General features: G+C 46.5%; 1 protein-coding gene across 1 annotated transcript; it reads left to right on the top strand.

The window, feature by feature from the left end:
• Window positions 1-480: 480 nt before the first annotated feature.
• NFKBIA (NFKB inhibitor alpha) lies at window positions 481-4,487 on the top strand. The gene is made up of 6 exons (XM_063947898.1): window positions 481-1,000; window positions 1,985-2,093; window positions 2,387-2,594; window positions 3,163-3,251; window positions 3,370-3,630; window positions 3,805-4,487. The coding sequence occupies exons 1-6, from the start codon at window positions 771-773 to the stop codon at window positions 3,847-3,849; spliced, it is 942 nt and encodes a 313-aa protein (XP_063803968.1). The 5' UTR covers window positions 481-770; the 3' UTR covers window positions 3,850-4,487.
• Window positions 4,488-24,057: the final 19,570 nt, after the last annotated feature.

Genomic DNA, 24,057 nt, shown 5'->3' with positions numbered 1-24,057 from the left:
GCATAGCGTTTGCACGGCTGCTAAAACTAGCTAGCGAGCGATCAGCACGGAATGACCCCCAATATGAACTGCATTACATCTGATCTTCTGAAAACACCTTCAGAAGACTACACTGTGTAATTGCATTAAATCTGATCTGGAATAAGACATGTAAATGTCCTATAGGTATGAGAGCTTCTGCAGGGCTGTACGGCACAGCATACACCTGCAGAAAGCTGCACGGTGTGTTTGAGAAATAGAGAACATTCCATACAGAAGGGAATTTTTGTACTCTGAAAGAGTTGTGGAAGTTTTCTGGTTTATTATTGTGTCTCTTCCTTCTCTGGCCCAAGAACAGGATGAGTCTGGCTCAGTGCGTGCAGCACCAGCAGTGTGACTTGTACTTGGAATTTCCCAGCACCAAAGCACACAGTGCACAGAGGAGGGAGGAGGGAAGCAATCTGGCCACGCCCACCAAAAAAATCCCCATCTGTGCAATCACTATAGTGTAAAAGGCGACAGCAGAGAGGAGCCGCTCTCAGACCTCTCACACTCCACCAGGCGGATGTTGGCTGTGGACTGCGTTCTCCATTCCTGAAGCTGTTACCTTACTCCTTGCCTGTCACCACAGCTGCTTTTGCTTTATTCCGGGCTGCTCATTGTGGTTTTATTGTAGCCTTTGGAAGCATTATTGGAGGCTTTCTGCGAGCACTGAGAAGTGACGATTTATTTTTGCAGTTGATTTTTATTTTTTCCTGAAGCAAAGTCCTGCAAGGGAGACTGGTGACTATATGGATTACTCCAGCAATATGATGGTGGATGGGGACGTCAGGATGCCCGGGAAGGATAAGCTGCTGCAGGGCACTGAGGACAGGACTGACAGTGGTCTGGACTCTCTGAAAGAAGAGGAATACAATGTCATAGTCCGGGACCTGCAGAACCTCCGCATGCCATCAGAGACCACTAGCCCGATCTATGAGCCAGAGCCATGGAAACTCCAGGCCAACGAGGACGGAGATACGTAAGTGATCAGGGCTTGGTGTTGCGCTGATTTACTATGTAGCTGTTACCGTTCAGTTATATTTGTAGTAGTTATTGTTACTGTTTGGTTATAGAACACTGTACACGGTGCTCGCACTAGTCACAGGGAGAAGTCTGCGGCTATTAGACACTTCTAGAAATACACACACTGAGTGTGTCCCAATATGCGAGTGCTACACACACACCACACTGACATATATGGTAAACGCCATCGGCCCTGTGTGTTGAACTAAATCGGAAAACCCGTCTCGCGCAAACGCTGCAGGAAAATCGCAGTTGCAGAAAACGCAACTTCTGTACAATTCTATTCCTCCTCTAAAGACCTCCGTATAACGTGTGAGCGGCGCTATCTTTCTGTAACCTGCTTTGTTGCAGTCCTATATCGGCATAAGGAACATCGATGTTATTTTTAGAGTGCCCCTGTTTGCACGATTTAGAATAGATTGCGGGTTTTTTCTCTACATTTGGGTGTACGCCATTTTTTTTTTCTTTTTTTTTTTTTTCTCAGTCTCTGGGTTTTCCCTTCCTCTCTTTGTATAAGCCTGAGAGGGGAGGAGCAGAGTGGGGGAGGGGGGAGCTTGCTGGCGGCTGGCCTGGGGAGGTGGGGCTGGAAAGCACTGGGGGGGAGTGTAGAGCCAATTCGGAAAGTCCCTGGCAGCTGGCCAGGAACACTGCAGCATACATGAGAAAGCGGAAAACAACAGATATATCTAGAGAGACACACACAGAAAAAACCCATCTTACACAATCCTGGACTCTGCTGGGGGAGGTGCAGTCACAACTGACACAGTGCAATGACTCCTTGTATTAGTAAGCGGCAAATGGTGATGAAATAGGGTGATGGATAGATATTCCGATAACTTTGAAATGTTCTGTTCATCATTCAGTGTCATCAAGTATATAGTACAAATGCATATGTATTTTATTTGTTTTATATTTAACTATTGTTTGTTCATTTTTACAGACTTCTCCATTTGGCAATTATTCATGAGGCAAAAGATCTGGCCCTGGAAGCAATCAGCAGATCATACAGAGACGCTTTTTACCTGAATCGGCAGAATCACCTTCACCAGGTAAATAGGCGTCTGTGCTACACTGGTTATAGGGCGCCCTAGCTATTAATAGCACCGGGATTCCGCAGCACATGCGATTCTTGGGCTGGACATGTATGCGGACCTTTTTATAGATACAAGAAGTACCTTCGCCCAATAGTTTTAAGGATTGGTGCTACTACAAGTCCTCCATTTAGTAATTAAAGTCCATCTCAATACTAGATCATCCAGTTTTGGGGAAATAGCTGTCACCAGGCCATGACTGGGAACTGGAGCTAAATGTTATTAATTATTTATTCTGATTTTGTTTTCAGACACCACTGCATCTGGCTATTATAACGGAACAGTGTGACCTTGCTGAAAAGCTCTTAAAAGCTGGTTGTGACCCAGAAATCCGAGACTATCGCGGGAATACTCCCTTACACATTGCCTCTGAAAAGGGTTCACTGCGTGGGGTCGGAGTAATAGTCCAGAACTGTAATGTGCAACTATCAACACTTCTACAGAATGCAAATTATGAAGGTATGTATCAATTATCTTATATATTGTTAAAACTATGCAACAGGCGCAAAAAGCCTGACTGCATTCAAAGTAGCAGAATACTCTGACTGTTGCTATGGAAACAAACATGGGGACGTATAAAGCCTTGGAGAGAGATAAAGTATCAGCCAATCTGCTCTTATCTGCCATGGTACAGGCAATGTTTAAAAAATGACGAAGATGATTGGTTGGAAGTTTTCCTCTCTACTTTTTCACTATCCAAAGCTTAGTACATCTGCCCTAAAAATGTTAGTTTTCCCAATTCATGCTAGTATACACAATTATTTAATGCTAATTAAATGTTAATCACCTAGGGGATATTGTTACTGAATGCTTGCAGATACAGTGAGGATTTGTTTCAAGGCTTGAAGAGAGAGAACCAAACCAATCAACTCCTGTCGTTTCACAGGTGGTTTCTTAAAAAAAATGAGTTATTAGCTGATTGGTGCTTTTCTCTCTCCCAAGGCTTGATACATATCCCCCATAGTCTTATTATAGAAGATTCATGAATCTTGATATTAATTGCGTCCTTGTTTTTCTTTTCATCCAGGTCACACATGCCTACACCTGGCATCCAATAACGGTTTTCTTGCCATTGTTGAGAACCTGATCATGTATGGTGCAGATGTTAACGCACAGGTGAGTTTTCATACCTTGGCATTTAATGACCTAAGTAACTATTAAAATGGCCTGTGTCCATGTTTTGCTTCATAACTTGACACTTAATTTGTGTATTTCTCTTTTTTCCTTATAATAGGAGCCATGTAATGGACGCACAGCACTACACATGGCTGTGGACAGACAGAACTCTCAGCTGATGCATTTGCTGCTTAAATATGGGGCAGATGTGAACAGGATCACATACCAAGGCTACTCACCATGCCAACTTACGTGGGGTAGAAGCAACCTCGAGATTCAGCAGCATCTGCTCGCTGTGACTGAAGAGAATTTGCAGTATCTGCCAGAAAGCGAGGACGATGACAGTTCCGGATCCGAATCGGATCATTCAGATGATGAGGTAATTGCACAACTCTCTTCCTGCACCTGTATTATGAGCATTATATTTTCCTAGTAATATTTTCATTACATTGAAAAACTTTTACTATATACATGCTATTTTTTTTCTACAAGACCTAATTGCATTGTTTTTCATGTGTATTTATATAAATATATATTTTGATTCTTTTCACAGTACCCGTATGATGACTGCAAATTTACATGCCAAGGACTGAATTAGACTGGTGTAGGATGAGTGGACAAGAGAGGTGTATTATGGCAAATTCATGTCTAGTACAAGAGACGGCAGCACTGGGACTGGTGATGACTCTTCCCAGATCTCGAAGGAAGAAATACTCCATAGTAGAGTTCCAGAGCCTGAGGTGCTTGTGCTGTTCTGGAGCTCCAGATGTTCTACATGAGTCCAGAGGTGGATGTATCTAGAGAAGGCCAGAAGCAACAGGGTGTTCTTAAGACTGAACAACATGAACAGTCCTCTGGAAAGAAAATGGAATGCAAGAACTTTGAACTTTTGAAAAACTCAATGAGGGGCGTGTTGAGAACTATTACCTCCCTGAGACATTGATGAGCATTATAACTGAGAAAATGTGTTTTTAAAAATGTATGTGTGCAGCCAAAGTAATAAGTCTATTGGTTAAGTTCTAGCTCTTGAAAGAGTACTTCCAGCTTTAGTGGAGCTGTGAAGAGCACAGGAAGCCTTTACGTGGCTCCCGTTACTGCAAGCACAGAAAGCCTTTACGTGGCTCCCATTACTGCAAGCAAACAGTATTCTGAAAATCAGTCGGTAAAACTCAGTAGAGCTACCTTTTTTATTTTAGCGCTATATACTGTCTGGATCCTCTTCTCTTTTTTTTTTTTTTTCTTTTTTCTTTTTTTTAAGCGCTGCAGCTATTGGTGGAGATGCATAGTTAATGATTGACTGCTCCAGTTAAGATTGACTTGTTCTTTTGAAGGTTGCTATCTAATGGAGAGGACTCTCAAACATGTGACTACTTACAATGTCACCAAGTGTAATTCTGTTGGGAAACTAAACTACAGAATGTGTATATATTGTAAATATACATGATTTTATTTTTATATGAAAAAAACATATATTTATTAAAAGAAAAAACTTGTGTCCTAAACAAAGGCAATGCACATTTTATTACTTGAAAGGGTCCCAGCACTGCAGTAAATATCTGAATTTACATTAGAACTGTTAACACTACTTTGGCATATTCTCCTCAATAAATAGTGAGAGCCATCTGACTATTGGTCGTGGCAATAGTGAGAACGCTAAGTCACAAGGGACTGGAGTTGGGGACATTAGGCAGCGCTGGATTGGATAGGAGCTGTAATGTTTTGTACTGCATTCACTTTGCACTTCTCATCTTAGATGAGTGAACTTCCAGGGCTATATCTGTGCTCCAGCATACACCACTCTCTGTACACCATGCTGTTAAACCCTAGGGGTGTCCATCTACTCTTATTGCCTAATAGTTTCCCAAACTGGCCTCAAGGCACCCGTAAACTGGGTACACACTCAAGCGATGTGTACCAGGCCGACATATCGGAACCTGGGTACACATTGATCGATGTTAATGACGAATGGAACGGCCATGCTCCATCCTTTATTAGCATACTACAGGATGCTGGTGATATCAGGTTTGATGAACAGCACATCAAACCTGGCACTGTCTCTTGCGACCGCCGCCACCAGCATATTGGGCACTGCACCCAATATGTGCTGTTGTGAGTGAAATGTTGGTCCGATCCGCTGTATCAGACAAAATATCGTTCAGGATATCCATGCTGAAGCACAGATGATTTAATTAGTACTTCAGTCAATTAGATTTGACCATCTGTGCTCAACCATGGATCTCCTTTAAAACCTGGACTGCTAGCGTGCCTTGAGAACAGAGTTTGGGAACCACTGGACTAACAGAATTATTCTCGCCCTACAGAATCATTCACACCCTACATTTTTAGTGCACAGATTTCATTATTTTGCAGTAATGAAGTCCACACATGGGGTGGGATCAGTGGGCATAGGATCCTATGGTACCACACATGGTGGGATCAGTGGGCATGGGATCCTATGGTACCACACATGGTGGGATCAGTGGGCATAGGATCCTATGATAAACTGGGTGGTCTTCAGTATGCTGCTGGCCGGGATCTCGGCGACCAGCATACCGGTGCTGGGATCCTGACCGCCGGCATGCTGACACATATTCTCCATTTTTTTGGGGGGGGTCCACGACCCCCCTGTAGGGAGAAGTGCCACCGTGCCCGCAAGGGGCTCATTAGCCCTTGCCCAGCTGTTGGTGTGCCGGCGGTCGGGATCCCGGCGGTGGTATGCTGGCCCCCGGGATTCCGGCCACTCATACTTCACCTGATAAGCTAGTAAGTATGCAGCGAGGGTAACTGTAAGTACATGGGTGTCATGGTTTGTAATTTCTGAAGCACGTGTGGTAGGTGGAGGGGTCTGTCTGACTGCCACAAAGTGTGAAATCCATCTTGGGGACCTTTAACTATAACACAAAATCATCCAATGTTTTATATGAAACAACAAATAGTACATGAATTTGATATTGCATTAACCAGATTAGTGTAAGAACAAAAAAAAAAAGTCCTTTATTTCTTCCTGGAAGATGATCACCTCTGCAACAAAAACTATAAAAGAATATACAGTATGGGAACCTATCGATAAGAGAACAGGTACATCATGAACTATTGTAAAGCATTACTAATACTAGTAATTACATGCCTCAAATGCATTAATAGATGCATTAACCGCAAAATAACATTTATCATACCCTGTTCTTAGAATTAAAGTTTGCATCATTTTTTTACTTCTCATATTTAGCGTAGGTTGTAAAAGTAATGTGACATATAGTAGAGGCCGCCCTGTACTGTTTTACCTTTCATAGAATCCAAGAATGACGTTACTTGTGTATAGACTCGGGTGACCTAGGAGAGCTGGATGTGTCATGGGTATAACCAACAGTAATGAGATTGCAGCCTAGTTAGTTACATGCCTCAGGCACTTTCTCTATATGTGATTTCCCCCCAGTTACTAAGGGGGAGATGTACTAAGCAGTGATAAAAGTGGAGAAGTGAGCCAGTGGAGAAGTTGCCCATGGCAACCAATCGGCATTGATGTAACATTTATAATTTGCATACTATAAGTATACAGAGCAACTGATTGGTTGCCATGGGCAACTTCTCCACTGGCTCACTTTTCAACTTTTATCACTGCTTAGTACATCTCCCCCTTAGTCCGCTGCAATAAACCTGTTTTTCAGCTGATGGGAGTGGCTCATACCACATCTATGACCAAGTATAGGAAGCTGTGCATTGAGATTCTTTTTTGGTCACAGTGCTGTACATTGCTGCTAGTTGACTAACTGCATCCTGTCCTTTGCACATGTTCTATCAGAGTACATATTATTGCCTATAGGGCTGTGGGCATTGAGCAGTGCCACAGAGCTAGCACAGCCAAGAAACTGCGTTAGGAACACAAGCCTCTATGTATAATCCTCTGTTGTGGTGGAGAAGCGGTATCGGCGCATGTTACGTACACAGGTACCGCTTCTCCCCCATATATGACACTGATGATGGGTGCTATGTGCCCCTGTCATTATTGGAGCTGCTATCTTTAACATCAGTGGCTGCTGCGACTGCCGGGTGCAGGCTGTGCATGGGTGATCATGTGATGGTAGCAAAATCTCACGCATGCGCAGTGGAGCCGGCTGAGGGAGAGACCACAGCGCATCAACACTAGGCTGTGGGGCACTGGCAGGAATTGCCCGAGAGGGGAGATTTCACTCCAGAAAATTAGATGATCATACATGTCGTTGCTAGTGCTTCCTGCGTCGCCTACAAAAAAAGGCAAAGCAAGAAGACTTATACTGGCACAATCCGTGCCAGTATATATATATATCGTGGTGGTGTCCGGCACTCAAAGCAATAGAGTGGTAAAAGTGCTGCGGTGCCCTCCGTGAGGGAATGGTGTCCCACTAGATACTTCCAAGGGTAAAGCAGGCGGCACTCAGCAGTCTGAATTCCATTTAAACTTTTATTAAACAACCAATAAATGTATTGCCAAATATAATATGTGCTCACACCAATAAAGTGTCACATGCCGCTATCCAGGCTCCCCATGCTGCCTGGCTAAGCCTGTTTCTCCTGCAGTCAATCAGTGTCACTGTTACAAGCCCGCCGCCCACAGTACCGCTCCTCCTAGGTGGAGACCGTCCCCACTGCAGAGTCCAGACAGAACAGGGAAGTGTGGGGAGGAGGGTGCAGTGGGGCCGGAGTTATCCGCAGGGAAGTGTGGGGACTTAACGCAGGTGGGCCGGAGTTATCCGCAGTCTAGTCTATGCATGCTGGCTGCGGCAGCTGCCGCACTACCATCATGTTTATTACTGCCTAGAACCTTGGGGCCCCTCACAATGTCGGATTCGATATTGAAGTCCCCTTTCACTACCCACTGTCGATGATATTAAGTACTAGTCAACATTTTGAACATGCCAACATTTTGTCAGTGTCGACATTTCTCTGACGTCCTAGTGGATGCTGGGAACTACGTAAGGACCATGGGGAATAGCGGGGCTCCGAAGGAGGCTGGGCACTCTAGAAAGATTTATGACTACGTGGTGTGCACTGGCTCCTCCCACCATGACCCTCCTCCAAGCCTCAGTTAGATTTTGTGCCCGGCCGAGGTTGGATGCACACTAGGGGCTCTCCTGAGCCCTTAGAAAGAAAGTATAGATTTAGGTTTTTTATTTTCAGTGAGACCTGCTGGCAACAGGCTCACTGCAGCGAGGGACTAAGGGGAGAAGAAGCGAACTCGCCTGCTTGCAGCCGGATTGGGCTTCTTAGGCTACTGGACACCATTAGCTCCAGAGGGATCGACCGCAGGCCCAGTCCTTGGTGTTCGGTCCCGGAGCCGCGCCGCCGTCCCCCTTACAGAGCCAGAAGCAAGAAGAGGTCCGGAAAAACGGCGGCAGAAGACATCAGTCTTCACCAAGGTAGCGCACAGCACTGCAGCTGTGCGCCATTGCTCCTCATACACACTTCATACTCCGGTCACTGAGGGTGCAGGGCGCTGGGGGGGGGGCGCCCTGAGAAGCAATAATAACACCTTGGCTGGCAAAAATTCCACAATATATAGTCCCAGAGGCTATATATGTGGAAAATACCCCTGCCAGAATATGGAAAAAAAGCGGGAGAATAGTCCGCGGAAAAGGGGCGGAGCTATCTCTCACAGCACACTGGCGCCATTTCTCCTTCACAGATCCGCTGGAAGGAAGCTCCCTGGCTCTCCCCTGCAGTCTACACTACAGAACAGGGTAAAAACAGAGAGGGGGGGCACTAAATTTAGGCGCAGTATATAATATATAGAAAAAGCAGCTATAGGGGACATAACTCAGTTAGTCCCTGCATTATATAGCGCTCTGGTGTGTGCTGGCATACTCTCACTCTGTCCCCCCAAAGGGCTTTTGTGGGTCCTGTCCTCATTCGGAGCATTCCTTGTGTGTGTGCGGTGTGTCGGTACGGCTGTGTCGACATGTTTGATGAGGATAATGATGTGGAGGCGGAGCAGATGCCTTTAGAAGAGATGTCACCCCCTGCGGGGCAGACACCTGAGTGGATGAGCTTATGGAAAGTAATGAGTGCACGTATAAACTCCTTACATAAGAAAATTGACGACATGCCAAATGTGGGACAGCCGACTTCTCAGCTCGTGCCTGCCCAGGCGTCGCATGGGTCGTCAGGGGCTCTAAAACGCCCGCTACCGCAAGCAGACCCAGATGTCGACACTGATACTGACACCAGTGTCGACGACGATGAGTCTAACCTGATGCCCACTAAGGCCATTCACTGCATGATTGAGGCAATGAAAGAGGTGTTACACATTTCTGATATAACTACAGGTACCACTAAAAAGGGTATTATGTTTGGAGAGAAAAAACTACCCGTAGTTTTTCCCCCATCAGATGAATTAAATGAAGTGTGTGAAGAAGCGTGGGCTTTCCCGGATAAAAAATTGGTAATTCCTAAGAAGGTACTAATGGTGTTCCCTTTCCCGCCAGAGGATAGGTCACGTTGGGAAACACCCCCCAGGGTGGACAAAGCGCTCACACGTTTGTCTAAAAAGGTGGCACTACCGTCTCCGGATACGGCAGCCCTCAAGGAACCTGCTGATAGAAAGCAGGAGGCGATCCTGAAGTCTGTATATACACACTCAGGCATTATACTTAGGCCAGCTATTGCGTCAGCCTGGATGTGCAGTGCTGCCGCTGCGTGGTCAGATAAACTGTCAGAAAATATTGACACATTAGACAGAGACACGATCCTGTTAACCATAGACCATATAAAAGACTCAGTCTTATATATGAGAGATGCACAGAGGGAAATCTGCCGACTGGCATCTAAAGTTAGTGCATTGTCCATTTCTGCTAGGAGAGGCTTATGGACTCGCCAGTGGACAGGAGATGCAGATTCTAAAAAGCACATGGAAGTGTTGCCATATAAGGGTGAGGAATTATTTGGGGATGGTCTCTCGGACCTAGTTTCCACAGCAACGTCTGGGAAGTCAGCATTTTTACCCCATGTCCCCTCACAGCCTAAGAAGGCGCCGTTTTATCAGGTTCAGTCCTTTCGGACCCAGAAAAACAGGCGTGGAAAAGGCGGGTCCTTTCTGTCCAGAGGCAGAGGTAGGGGAAAAAGGCTACAACAAACAGCAGGTTCCCAGGAGCAAAAATCCTCCCCCGCTTCTTCTTCCAAGTCCGCCACATGACGGTGGGGCTCCACAGGCGGAGCCAGGTACGGTGGGGGGTCGCCTCAAGAATTTCAGCGATCAGTGGGCTCGCTCACAGGTGGATCCCAGGATCCTGAAAATAGTATCTCAGGGGTACAAACTGGAATTCGAGGCGTCCCCACCCCACCGGTTCTGCCTTGCCGATTGCTCCCTCAGACAGGGAGGCAGTGCTAGCGGCAATTCACAAGCTGTATTCCCAGCAGGTGATAATCAAGGTACCCCTACTTCAACAAGGCCGGGGTTATTATTCCACACTATTTGTGGTACCGAAACCGGACGGTTCGGTGAGACCCATTTTAAATTTAAAATCCTTGAACACGTACATAAAAAAAATTCAAGTTCAAGATGGAATCGCTCAGGGCGGTTATTGCAAGCCTGGACGAGGGGGATTACATGGTATCCCTGGACATCAAGGATGCTTACTTGCATGTCCCCATTTACCATCCTCACCAGGAGTACCTCAGATTTGTGGTACAGGATTGCCATTACCAATTCCAGACGCTGCCGTTTGGCCTGTCCACGGCACCGAGGGTGTTTACCAAGGTTATGGCGGAAATGATGATACTCCTTCGAAAAAAGGGAGTTTTAATTATCCCGTACTTGGACGATCTCCTAATAAAAGCGAGGTCCAAGGAACAGTTGTTGGTGGGAGTAGCACTATCTCAGGAGGTGCTGCACCAGCACGGCTGGATTCTGAATATCCCAAAGTCACAGCTGGTTCCGACGACACGGCTACTGTTCCTGGGTATGATTCTGGATACAGTCCAGAAGAAAGTGTTTCTCCCGGAGGAGAAAGCCAGGGAGTTGTCATCTCTAGTCAGAGACCTCCTGAAACCAAAACAGGTATCAGTGCATCGCTGCACACGGGTCCTGGGAAAGATGGTGGCTTCTTACGAAGCAATTCCCTTCGGCAGGTTCCATGCCAGAATCTTTCAGTGGGACCTGTTGGACCAGTGGTCCGGATCGCATCTTCAGATGCATCGCTTAATAACCCTGTCTCCAAGAACCAGGGTGTCTCTACTGTGGTGGCTGCAGTGTGCCCATCTTCTAGAGGGCCGCAGGTTCGGCATACAGGACTGGGTCCTGGTGACCACGGATGCCAGCCTTCGAGGCTGGGGGGCAGTCATACAGGGAAGAAACTTCCAAGGACTATGGTCGAGTCAGGAGACTTCCCTTCACATAAAATCTACAATGCCCTAAGTAAAGCAAGATCCCTGCTCCTACACCAGCCGGTGCTGATCCAGTCAGACAACATCACGGCAGTCGCCCATGTAAATCGACAGGGCGGCACAAGAAGCAGGATGGCGATGGCAGAAGCCACAAGAATTCTCCGATGGGCGGAGAATCATGTACTAGCACTGTCAGCAGTGTTCATTCCGGGAGTGGACAACTGGGAAGCAGACTTCCTCAGCAGACACGACCTCCACCCGGGAGAGTGGGGACTTCACCCAGAAGTCTTCCAGATGCTGGTAAACCGTTGGGAAAAACCACAGGTGGACATGATGGCGTCCCGTCTCAACAAAAAGTTAAAAAGATATTGCGCCAGGTCAAGGGACCCTCATGCGATAGCTGTGGACGCTCTAGTGACACCGTGGGTGTACCAGTCGGTTTATGTGTTCCCTCCTCTGCCTCTCATTCCAAAGGTATTGAGAATAATAAGAAAGCGAGGAGTAAACACAATTCTCGTGGTTCCGGATTGGCCAAGACGAGCGTGGTACCCGGAACTTCAAGAGATGCTCTCAGAGGACCCGTGGCCTCTACCGCTCAGACAGGACCTGATACAGCAGGGGCCCTGTCGGTTCCAAGACTTACCGCGGCTGCGTTTGACGGCATGGCGGTTGAACACCGGATCCTAAAGGAAAAGGGTATTCCGGAAGAAGTCATTCCTACGCTTATTAAGGCCAGGAAAGATGTTACGGCAACGCATTATCACCGCATATGGCGGAAATATGTTGCATGGTGCGAGGCCAATAAGGCCCCAACAGAGGAATTTCAACTAGGTCGATTTCTGCATTTCCTGCAAGCAGGAGTGGATATGGGCCTAAAACTAGGCTCCATTAAAGTACAGATCTCGGCTCTGTCGATTTTCTTTCAAAAAGAACTAGCTTCAGTACCTGAAGTTCAGACATTTGTGAAAGGAGTGCTGCATATTCAGCCCCCGTTTGTGCCTCCTGTGGCACCTTGGGATCTCAACGTGATGTTGAGTTTCTTAAAATCACATTGGTTTGAGCCACTAAAAACCGTGGATCTGAAATATCTCACGTGGAAAGTGGTCATGTTATTAGCCTTGGCTTCAGCCAGGCGAGTGTCAGAATTGGCGGCTTTATCATGTAAAAGCCCTTATCTGATTTTCCATATGGATAGGGCAGAGTTGAGGACTCGTCCCCAATTTCTCCCTAAGGTGGTGTCAGCGTTTCACCTGAACCAGCCTATTGTGGTGCCGGCGGCTACTAGTGAATTGGAGGACTCCAAGTTGCTAGACGTTGTCAGGGCCCTGAAAATACATGTTTCCAGGACGGCTGGAGTCAGAAAATCTGACTCGCTGTTTATCCTGTATGCACCCAACAAGCTGGGTGCTCCTGCTTCTAAGCAGTCTATTGCTCGCTGGATTTGTAGTACAATTCAGTTTGCACATTCTGTGGCAGGCATACCACAGCCAAAATCTGTAAATGCCCATTCCACAAGGAAGGTGGGCTCATCTTGGGCGGCTGCCCGAGGGGTCTCGGCTTTACAACTTTGCCGAGCAGCTACTTGGTCAGGGGCAAACACGTTTGCAAAATTCTACAAATTTGATACCCTGGCTGAGGAGGACCTGGAGTTCTCTCATTCGGTGCTACAGAGTCATCCGCACTCTCCCGCCCGTTTGGGAGCTTTGGTATAATCCCCATGGTCCTTACGGAGTTCCCAGCATCCACTAGGACGTCAGAGAAAATAAGAATTTACTCACCGGTAATTCTATTTCTCGTAGTCCGTAGTGGATGCTGGGCGCCCATCCCAAGTGCGGATTGTCTGCAATACTTGTAAATAGTTATTGTTAACTAAAGGGTTATTGTTGAGCCATCTGTTGAGAGGCTCAGTTGTTTTTCATACTGTCAAACTGGATATAGTATCACGAGTTGTACGGTGTGATTGGTGTGGCTGGTAAGAGTCTTACCCGGGATTCTAAATCCTTCCTTATTATGTCAGCTCGTCCGGGCACAGTGTCCTAACTGAGGCTTGGAGGAGGGTCATGGTGGGAGGAGCCAGTGCACACCAGGTAGTCATAAATCTTTCTAGAGTGCCCAGCCTCCTTCGGAGCCCCGCTATTCCCTATGGTCCTTACGGAGTTCCCAGCATCCACTACGGACTACGAGAAATAGAATTACCGGTGAGTAAATTCTTATTTTTTCATGTTGACATTTTGTACGTCAACTTTTTGAACCTCTTGACATTATGGCGTTTAGATTATGATTATCTTGAATGTTGACACACAGTAGTGGCACTGTGTTCAAAAAGGGTGTGTGGTATCGTAGAAACCCTTCATTGCGTCACTATGGGGGCGCAGTCTAACTGGAAGCTCCCCTGGCAATCTGAGGACATGCCCAGCATCCCCGGAGAAGCTGGGCTGTCCCAAGAGACTAGTGTCTGCACTGCCAGCTCCTGCTCAGTTACAGGAGAATGTCACACACACTGCAGCACCCAGCTCCGGTCACTGTGGAGGTGCCAGTGTTTTAGTGCCACCCTTTGACCTCTTGCTAAACCCAACTGAGTCTATTCCAGATTAATGTTGTTAGGCTGAAACAATGGAATACATACGTATTACCGGTGGCTGGGATCCCGGCTGTCATGATCCCGACAGCGGGATCTCGGCCACCAATGTGCCAGTAGCGGGGCGAGTGCTAGAAAGCCCCTTGCGAGCACGGTGGCTTGATGCGCTTGCCACAGGTTATAGTCTCCCTTTATGGGGGTCGTGGACACCCATAGAGGGAGAAAAGCCTGTGGCACCGGTATTCCGGCAGCAGCATTTCACCGCCTGTTGGGATCCCGGCGTCGGCATTGTGTCCGCCGGGACCCCGACAGGCAGTCTCGTGATTGCTCTTGCGAAACAATTCCAGATGATGGTGTGGTGCTTTTTGTTTGATGTGTAGACCAGTTTTCAATCCCAAAGACTATCAGTGTCTGCCAGAGTTATTGTACATCTTAATGGATGCCTGTACGGGATCAGTATGTAATCCCGCTGGACGGGATCCCGGCGGTCGAAATACCGACGACGGAATCCCAACCACACAATCCCGACAGGGGTGGCGAGCGGAATGCAGCCCCTTGCGTGCTCGCTTCGCTCGCCGGCTGCGTGGACACCCACGGAGGGAGAATATGTCGGGATTGTGCCGGTCAGGATTCCGGCGTCAGTATTTTGACCGCCGGGATTCCGTCCGGCGGGATGTTGAACTCATCCTGCCTGTACCTATGTCAAAATCAGACCTATGAAAGAAACATTTGTCCACAGCACACAGCTGAGAAAAGTCCTAGTAAATGCTGTTATTTGAACAACATTGGCCCTCATTCCGAGTTGTTCGCTCGGTAAAAATCTTCGCATCGCAGCGATTTTCCGCTTAATGCGCATGCGCAATGTCCGCACTGCGACTGCGCCAAGTAAATTTGCTATGCAGTTAGGAATTTTACTCACGGCTTTTTCATCGTTCTGGCGATCGTAATGTGATTGACAGGAAATGGGTGTTACTGGGCGGAAACAGGCCGTTTTATGGGCGTGTGGGGAAAAACGCTACCGTTTCCGGAAAAACCGCAGGAGTGGCCGGAGAAACGGAGGAGTGTCTGGCCGAACGCTGGGTGTGTTTGTGACGTCAAACCAGGAACGACAAGCAGTGAAATGATCGCAGATGCCGAGTAAGTCTGAAGCTACTCAGAAACTGCTACGAGGTGTGTAATCGCAATATTGCGAATACATCGTTCGCAATTTTAAGATGCTAAGATTCACTCCCAGTAGGCGGTGGCTTAGCATGAGCAAATCTGCTAAAATCCGCTTGCGAGCGAACAACTCGGAATGACCCCCATAGTACATAAAGACCTACGTTACATTTGTTCTTAGTCTGCTCGTCTGGTGGAAGCAGCTTTTATAGATCATAATGCAAATATAACATTTATAGTACATTCCAAAACAGTTTTTTCTCTAATGGAACCATAATTACGTCACATGACACCGAGAGGTGATTTCATTTCCCATCTATACAGTTTATACCCATTAATATGATACACTGAAGTACAGCCAAGAATTGTTTGTTGGTGGAAAAGATGATTAAGAGTAAAAGATAAGGTAAAGTCTTATGCTGCAGAAACTATCATTTATAATGGGAATCATTTTTTGCTTAGAATATGGAGTTAATTTAAGTTTAAAGGCCCAGTTTACAATGTCAGTTCCACTTTTATGGAATAATCCACAATTAGCTGAAACAAGCAATAGTCAGTTTACACAAGTATTGTGTCTCTAGGCATATGTGATGTTCGGAGACACGGAGTAGGGATTTTCCCTTTCACAAAAAAATGTCATCCAAAGATAAAGAATTCTGATGCATGGGGTGAGGCTCCCCGTTTTAGGGTGAGGCTCCCCGTGTCCCCAGCACACCTGGCACATGCCAAGATCTCAGCATGAGTCACGGTGACAGTATGAAACTCATACGGAAATAGTCACATTGGTGTTTGATAAAAGGTAATGGTGATACTGGCACGTGAGTGAATGTGAGATCAGCAGATTTATCAACGTGATCCTTGGACTGAAACTGCAGAACAAGCTTCATATTTCAAGGAAGGAAATGAACAAAAACTTGGAAATATGGCTTTATAATCAGGAATGCAAAATGCATCTTTTTCCTGCAAAGAATGTTTGTATTTACAGCAAATCTAACATTAAAGCGCTGACAGATTAAAGTGTTGATTTGTGAAAGTTGTCAGGGCATGGAGTTCAGCACTTTGGGGCTCCTGTATACATAAAGTTAGTTTATGAGGTTTGTTTTACCATTAAGTACACTTTATGTACCTTTTGCTATCCCTAATGCATACTGAGTGAGAAATAACACTACATAATGATCAGATAATACGGAGATCTTAGTTGGGTATATCTGCAGATATATACGCAACTAAGATCTCCGTATTATCTGATCATTATGTAGTGTTATTTCTCACTCAGTATGCATTAGGGATAGCAAAATGTTTTTCTCTTACCAGGAATTACCCCTCCCTTTTAGCACCTGAGTGACATCACAATCTGATTGAGCAGCTAGCCAATAAATGTGCACTTTATGTACCTTGCCTTGTATGTGCTCAAAATATGCATGCACAGACATCTGTATTCAGATTCTGCTGCATCTTATGCAACATAATTGCAGCTGTGTCAGATCCGTACATACAGATTTCAACATGCATATGTCACAGGTTCTTGACCATTGGTGCAACATACTGTACATATTGATGATGATCTGCACAGAACTTTGGGGCAGATGTATTAAACCTGGAGAGGTGATAAAGCAGTGATACGTGCAAGGTGATAACGCACCAGCCAATCATTACGGGTTTGAAAAATTACAGAAGCTGATTGGCTGGTGCGTTATCACCTTTCACTTATCACATACTTGCCTACCTGACCCTCTCTCCATGAGTGAGAAAATGCTCTGTTCCTGGACTTTCCTGGTACTGTATGATTGCCAAGAAAGGTGTTTCACCACAGGTGATGGCAATCATACATTACCAGGAAAGTCCAGGAACAGAGCACCTTTCTTATCAATTAACTAGCTCACCACAGGTGATGGCAATCATACAGTACCAGGAAAGTCCAGGAACAGAGCATTTTCTCACTCATGGAGAGAGGGTCAGGTAGGCAAGTATGTCTAAAACCAATGAGGTGGCAGACCACACCCCTAACATAGGCCCCTACCACTGCAATCCCCCGGTGGGCCCTACATGCCCCAGTCCGACACTGTTCAAATGTATAAATGCGTCAGTGAAACCTCACCCCTGTGGTAATGTCCTCAGCTTTGCGATAGACAGAGCATGCATGGGAGCTCTTCCTGGCACCTGCATGGAAATCTTGCGCCATCTCATCGCCTGGGAGGTGGAAGGGGGAGCGAAAGGTGTTTAAGGGAAAATATGTAAATCCTCGATCTGGATTTCCAATCGCCCCTTGAAGAATGGGGGATAGATATTTTTATTATTTTCTTTATTATTTGTTAATAACAATCTTTTATTGAGGATAATGCACAACAGAAATGATGTAAGAGATACGCAAATAATATGATAAACATCAATAAATGACATCATTAACAAAAAGTTTTAAAAAAATAGATTTTTTTTTTTTATGATGGGGGGGGGGGGGAGAAGCAGGACTATAATGGGACATACAGCACAAAAGAGAATTAAGATTATTAAGAGATGTTTCTCAGAAGCAACCACGTGGTAGTTACACATATTTTCATAACTGATTCAGAAGTAGACGCCGGTAAATATTTTAAATATAACTCCCATTTAGTGTGAAATTTCACCAACCCTTTTCTATGCCATAACAGGCAGAACGTCTATCATGATATAAGTATACCAATAATTCAGATTTCAGCATCTCGATGGAGGGGGCTGTGATTTCCAATCATTGTCGTAAGATTAAGAATCTGGCTAAGGTGGTAAATGTAGTCAGCAATGGTAACGCATTATTCTGTACCATATCAGAAGTCCATGGTGTGATGTCAGCCAACAGCAAAGGCTTCCAAGAAAAGGGAAGGCTGCAATTTAATATTGTTTGGATAAAATGATGGACATTGTGCCAAAAACGTTTTATTTTAGAGCACTGCCAAATATTATGCAAAAAGGTGGCTGAGGAAATAGAACATTTAGGACAACTAGAAGAAGCGGAGTCTGTAAAACGACCCCATTGGGTCTGGGATATATAGACTCTGTTGGGGAATTTAATACGACTCTCTTGCAACTTGGCTGATCTCACCCACTTAAAAATCTAAGGAAATTGTATAAAAATCACTGCAGGAGAAGGAAAATCCTGGAAATCCTGAGTCCATATGGACCACACTTTGCCCCACAGCTTATCTGTAGCAGATGGTAAGAGATAATTATAAATATAGCTTTTATCAGTTTTTACTTCTCTCTTACGTCCTAGAGGATGCTGGAGTCCATTTTAGCACCATGGGGTATAGATGGGTCCACTAGGAGATTAAGATATTAATAGTGTGGGCTGGCTCCTCCCTCTATGCCCCTCCTACCAGACTCAGTTTAGAAAATGTGCCCGGAGGAGCCGGTCACAGCTGGGGGAGCTCTTAGGAGTTTTCTTATTTTTTTTTGTTTTAACAGAGCATTAGGTACAGGAAAGCTGCTGGCAACAGCTTTCCTGCATTGTGGGACTTGGGGGGGGGAGTAGAAACAAACTCTTGAAGTTAATGGTTGTCTATCTCCGCTGACAGGACACTGAGCTCCTGAGGGTGCTGATCACAAGCCCACGATGCGACCGCTCACTCCCGCAGCACAGATGCCACCCCCTATCAGAGCCAGAAGAGTGGAGAGTACAGCGTCGGCGTCCCAGTTAGCGGGTCACCGGCGGGTATGGCGTAACAAGGGTGGGAGCGCAGATCTGATAGGCTGCGCTCCATGAAGGCTCAGCTACACACAGTGTAGGCGCTTGGAGGGGCATCCTGGGCCAGCACAATCACCCAAAACTGGTAAAAGCAGCTAACAGGGGCTAATCCCGCTGTTAGCATATAAGACCTCCGGCCAGTATAATAAAATATACAGGGTGTGGGGCTTCTCCTCAGAGCGGATCCAGCACTCACCAGCGCCATTTTCTCCCTGCAGACATAGAAAGCAAGACACTGACAGGGAGCGCTGCCCTCCACATAACTCCAGTTATCCTCTTCAGTACCAGGGTGTTATAGACATGGGAGGGAAGAGTGTGTTGTTAGTACTAATTAACCTATTAAGGTTGGTTAGACAGCGCCAGGCTTTTATCATAACAACTGCCCACAGGGGCGCTCTGTGGCTGGTTCCTTAGACTCTGTGGTTCTCTGAAGATACTCTGGGGGAAACTGTATCTGATTTTTTTTTTGTGTGTGTGTGTGTTTCTTTAAGGGGAATGATATCCCAGATTTCTACAAGGATGTCACATACTGAGAAAGACGCAGTTTTTGACGAAATCTGTGGAGGGTTTGCAGTATTTGGCCCCCACTAATTAATCAAAAACCTCCCCTACGTACCCACAAAAGCATACACTTGCCCAGATGAAGCAAGCCGACACTGATACCGACTCTGATACAGGGGACGGTGATGGGAATATGCAGGAGGGAGGGAGGGTGCATCCCTTGCTAAAGGGGTGCAACTAATGACTGAAGCCATTAGGGATGTTTTGCACATTACTGAGAAGGTACCTGAGCAGGTGGAGGAATCTTATTTTACAGAAAGTAAGAAATTCTCGCTTACCTTCCCGGTTTCCCAGGAGTTAAACTCTTTGTTTGAAAAATCCTGGGAAAACCCAGAGAAAAATTCCAGATCCTAAAAAGGGTTTTCTCATTGCTTTCCCTTTACCGGAGGATAGAGAAAAAAAAAAGTGGGAAAACCCCCCCTTATAGTTGACGCTTCTGTATCTAGGTTGTCAAATAGGTGGTTTTACCTGTTCCTAGTTCAACCACTTTAAAAAAGGCAGCTGACTGCAAGATTGAGACTACACTCAAATCACTATACACATAGTAAAGTGGTCAGGCACATTGTTAGAGGACTTGGATACTATGGATAGGAGTGACATTGATTTGTTCTTGCATCACATACAGAATTCTGCAGGGTTCATGGTGGAGGCCATGAAGGACCTTGGCATGCTGAATGCACGGGCTACTTCTATGGCGGTCTCGGCATGCAGAGGACTCCGACTACGCCACTAGACTGCGGATGCAGAATCCAAGAGAAGCGTTGAGAACCTACCCTTCACAGGTCAGGCTCTGTTTGGGGACGCATTGGATGCGTGGATCGCCACGGCAACTACGGGTAAGTCATCCTTTCTTCCCCCAGCAGCACCACCGGATAGGAAATCTTATCCTTCGCCTACACTGCAGTCCTTTCGGACCACAAAATTAAATAAATCCAAATCCCGCCCACCTTCTTTAGAGGAGGTCGGAGAAAGTCCAGAAAACCTGCACCATCAGGTTCCCAGGAACAGAAATCAGGTTCTGCTTCCTCAAAATCTTCAGCATGACGGTGGACCTCCCAGCCTGGAGGTCGGGCAGGTGGGAGCGAGACTAAAAGCTTTCAGTCACGTTTGGGCATCATCATGTCTAGACCCCTGGGTAAAAGGATATTGTTGCCAAGGGATACAGACAGGAGTTTCAAGAACTCCCACCTCACAGATTCTTCAAATCAGGCTTACCAGCTTCGCTGACAGAAAGTGCCATCCTACAGGAAGCCATTCAAAAATTAGTTCAAACGAATGGCATTATTCCAGTTCCATTTCACCTACAACACAAGGGTTATTACTCAAACCTGTTTGTGGTACCGAAACCGGATGGTTCGGTAAGGCCAATATTGAACCTAAAGTCATTGAACCCCTACTTGAGGGAATTCAAATTCAAGATGGAGTCTCTGAGAGCGGTGATCTCATGTCTGGAGGAAGGGAAATTCCTAGTATCCCTGGATATCAAGGATGCATACCTTTACATTCCGATCTGGCCGCCTCACCAGGCTCATCTCAGATTTGCACTGCTTGACTGTCACTATCAGTTCCAGGCATCTCCACAACATCGAGGGTGTTCACCAAGGTCATGGCGGAGATGATGCTGCTACTCCTCTGCAGACAGGGAGTGAACATAGTTCCATATCTGGACGATCTGCTGATAAAAGCAGCTTCCAAGGAGAAGATGTTGCAGAGTATTGCTGTCTCAACTCGACTACTCCAGGATCATGGGAGGATCCTGAACCGTCCAAAGTCACATTTGGAGCCGACGAGGAGACTGCCCTTCCTGGGGATGATACTCAACACGGAAGTGTAGAGGGTGTTTCTACCGGTGGAGAAAGCATTGATGATCCAATCCATGGTCCGGGAGCTTCTAGAGCCAGCCCGGGTGTCGGTTCATCAGTGCATTCGAATTCTGGGGAAGATGGTTACATCCTACGAGGCTCTTCAGTACGGAAGATTCCATGAGAGGTTCTTCCAACTGGATCTCCTAGACAAATGGTCGGGATCACATCTTCACATGCACCAACGGATACGCCCGTCACCGAAAGCCAAAATTTCACTCCTATGGTGGCTGCAAGCTTCTCACTCACTCGAAGGCCGCAGGTTCGGGATTCAGAATTGGTTCCTTCTAACCACGGATGCAAGTCTCAGATGTTGGCGAGCAATCACCCAAGGGGAAAACTTCCAAGGAAGGTGGTCCAGTCAAGAATCTCTCCTTCCAATAAACGTTCTGGAACTGAGGGCTATTTACAATGGCCTTCTACAAGCGGCACATCTTCTGCAAGATCAAGCCATTCAGGTTCAGTTGGACAACGTCACAGCGGTGTCCTACATAAACAGGCAGGGCAGAACGAAGAGCAGAGCTGCGATGTCAGAGGTAACAAGAATCATCCTCTGGGCAGAAAAGCACGCGGTGGCGCTGTCAGCAATCTTCATTCGGGAGTGGACAACTGGGAAGCGGACTTCCTCAGCAGACACGATCTCCATCCAGGAGAATGGGGCCTCCACCCGTAGGTGTTCGCAGAAGTGACAAGCTGATGGGGTGTACCTCAAATAGACATGATGGCCTCTCAACTCAACAAGAAGCTTCGGAGGTACTGTTCCAGGTCGAGAGACCCACACGCAGTGACGGTGGGCGCACTGGTAACTCCGTGGACATACAAGTCAGTGTATGTATTCCCTCCACTTCCACTCATCCCAAGGATTCTCAAGCTCATAAAGAGAACTGAAGTTCAGGCGATCCTCATTGCTCCGGCCTGGCCAAGAAGGGCTTGGATCTTCTGAAATTACTGCTGGAGGATCCGAGGCCTCTTCCTCTTTACGAGGACCTTCTGCAACAGGGGCTGTTTGCCTATCAAGACTTACCGCGGCTATGTTTGATTGCATGGAGGTTGAATGCCAGATCTTAGCTTGGAAGGGCATTCCGAAAAAGGTCATTCCTACCCTGATACAGGCTAGGAAGGGAGTAACGTAAAAACATTACCTTCGGATTTGGAAAAAGTGTGTGTCTTGGTGTGAATCCAAAAAGTTTCCTACGGTGGAGTTTCAACTGAGACTGTTTCTCCTCTTTCTGCAAGCAGGAGTGGATGTCTGCCTACGCTTGGGCTCCATAAAGGTCCAGATTTCGGCCTTGTCCATTTTCTTCCAGAAACAATGGGCTGCTCTTCCTGAAGTTCAGATATTCTTGAAAGAGGTTCTGCATATTCAACCACCCTTTGTGCCACCTACGGCACCTTGGGATCTTAATGTGGTACTGCAGTTCCTGCAATCAGATTGGTTCGAGCCTTTACAGGACGTGGACGTCAAGTTTCTTACTTGGAAAGCGGTCACACTGTTGGCTTTGGCGTCTGCTAGACGTGTGTCGGAATTGGGGGCATTTTCATGCAAGAGCCCCTACTTGATTTTCTATGAGGAGAGTCGAGCTCAGAACGCGTCAGCAGTTTCTTCCGAAGGTTGTGTCAGCCTTTCATGTCAACCAACCCATTGTGGTGCCAATGGCTACTGACTCCTCAATTACCCCTAAGTCCTTGGATGATGTGAGGGCTTTGAAAATATATGTGAAGAGAACTTCTCGTCATAGAAAGTCGGACGCTCTGTTCGTCCTTTATGATCCCAACAAGGTTGGGTGTCCTGCTTCTAAGCAGACAATTTCTCGCTGGATCAGGTTCACTATCCAGCATACTTATTCTTCGGCAGGCTTGCAGTGTCCAAGATCTGTTAAGGCCCACTCTATTCGTAAAGTGGGTTCTTGCTGGGCGGCTGCCCGGGGTGTCTCGGCTTTACAGCTTTGCCGAGCAGCAACTTGGTCAGGGTCGAACACGTTCGCTAAGTTCTAAAAGTTCAATACTTTGGCCTCCGAGGACCTAAAGTTTGGTCAATCTGTTCTGCAGGAACCTCAACACTCTCCCTCCCATACTGAGAGCTTTGGTACATCCCCATGGTACTAAAATGGACCCAGCATCCTCTAGGACGTAAGAGAAAATAGGATTTTAATTACCTACTGGTAAATCCTTTTCTCGTAGTCCGTAGAGGATGCTGGGCGCCCGCCCAGTACTTCGTATTCCTGCTTTGTTACTTGGTTCAGTTTGTTGGTTCAGCCGTTGCTGAATTGTTCCGAGTTGGTTAGCTTAGCTTTCCTTTTTTTGTACGTGTGAGCTGGTGTGAATCTCACCACTATCTGTGTATTTCCTTCTCTCGAAGTATGTCCGTCTCCACGGACACAGTTTCTAGACTGAGTCTGGTAGGAGGGGCATAGAGGGAGGAGCCAGCCCACACTATTAATCTCTTAAAGTGCCCATGGCTCCTAGTGGACCCATCTATACCCCATGGTACTAAAATGGACCCCAGCATCCTCTATGGACTACGAGAAAAGGATTTACCGGTAGGTAATTAAAATCCTATTTTTTCCCCCCACT

This window comes from Pseudophryne corroboree, chromosome 12, assembly GCF_028390025.1.
Source record: "Pseudophryne corroboree isolate aPseCor3 chromosome 12, aPseCor3.hap2, whole genome shotgun sequence".
NCBI lineage: Eukaryota > Metazoa > Chordata > Amphibia > Anura > Myobatrachidae > Pseudophryne > Pseudophryne corroboree.
This window is presented reverse-complemented; position numbering and strand designations above follow the sequence as displayed.

Excerpts from the sequence above, each read along its gene's own strand:
- NFKBIA (XM_063947898.1), top strand. The coding sequence starts at position 771 with ATGGATTACTCCAGCAATATGATGGTGGATGGGGACGTCAGGATGCCC. Across the intron at positions 1,001-1,984 it reads GCCAACGAGGACGGAGATAC|ACTTCTCCATTTGGCAATTA; the intron begins GTAAGTGATCAG and ends TCATTTTTACAG. Across the intron at positions 3,252-3,369 it reads GTGCAGATGTTAACGCACAG|GAGCCATGTAATGGACGCAC; the intron begins GTGAGTTTTCAT and ends TCCTTATAATAG.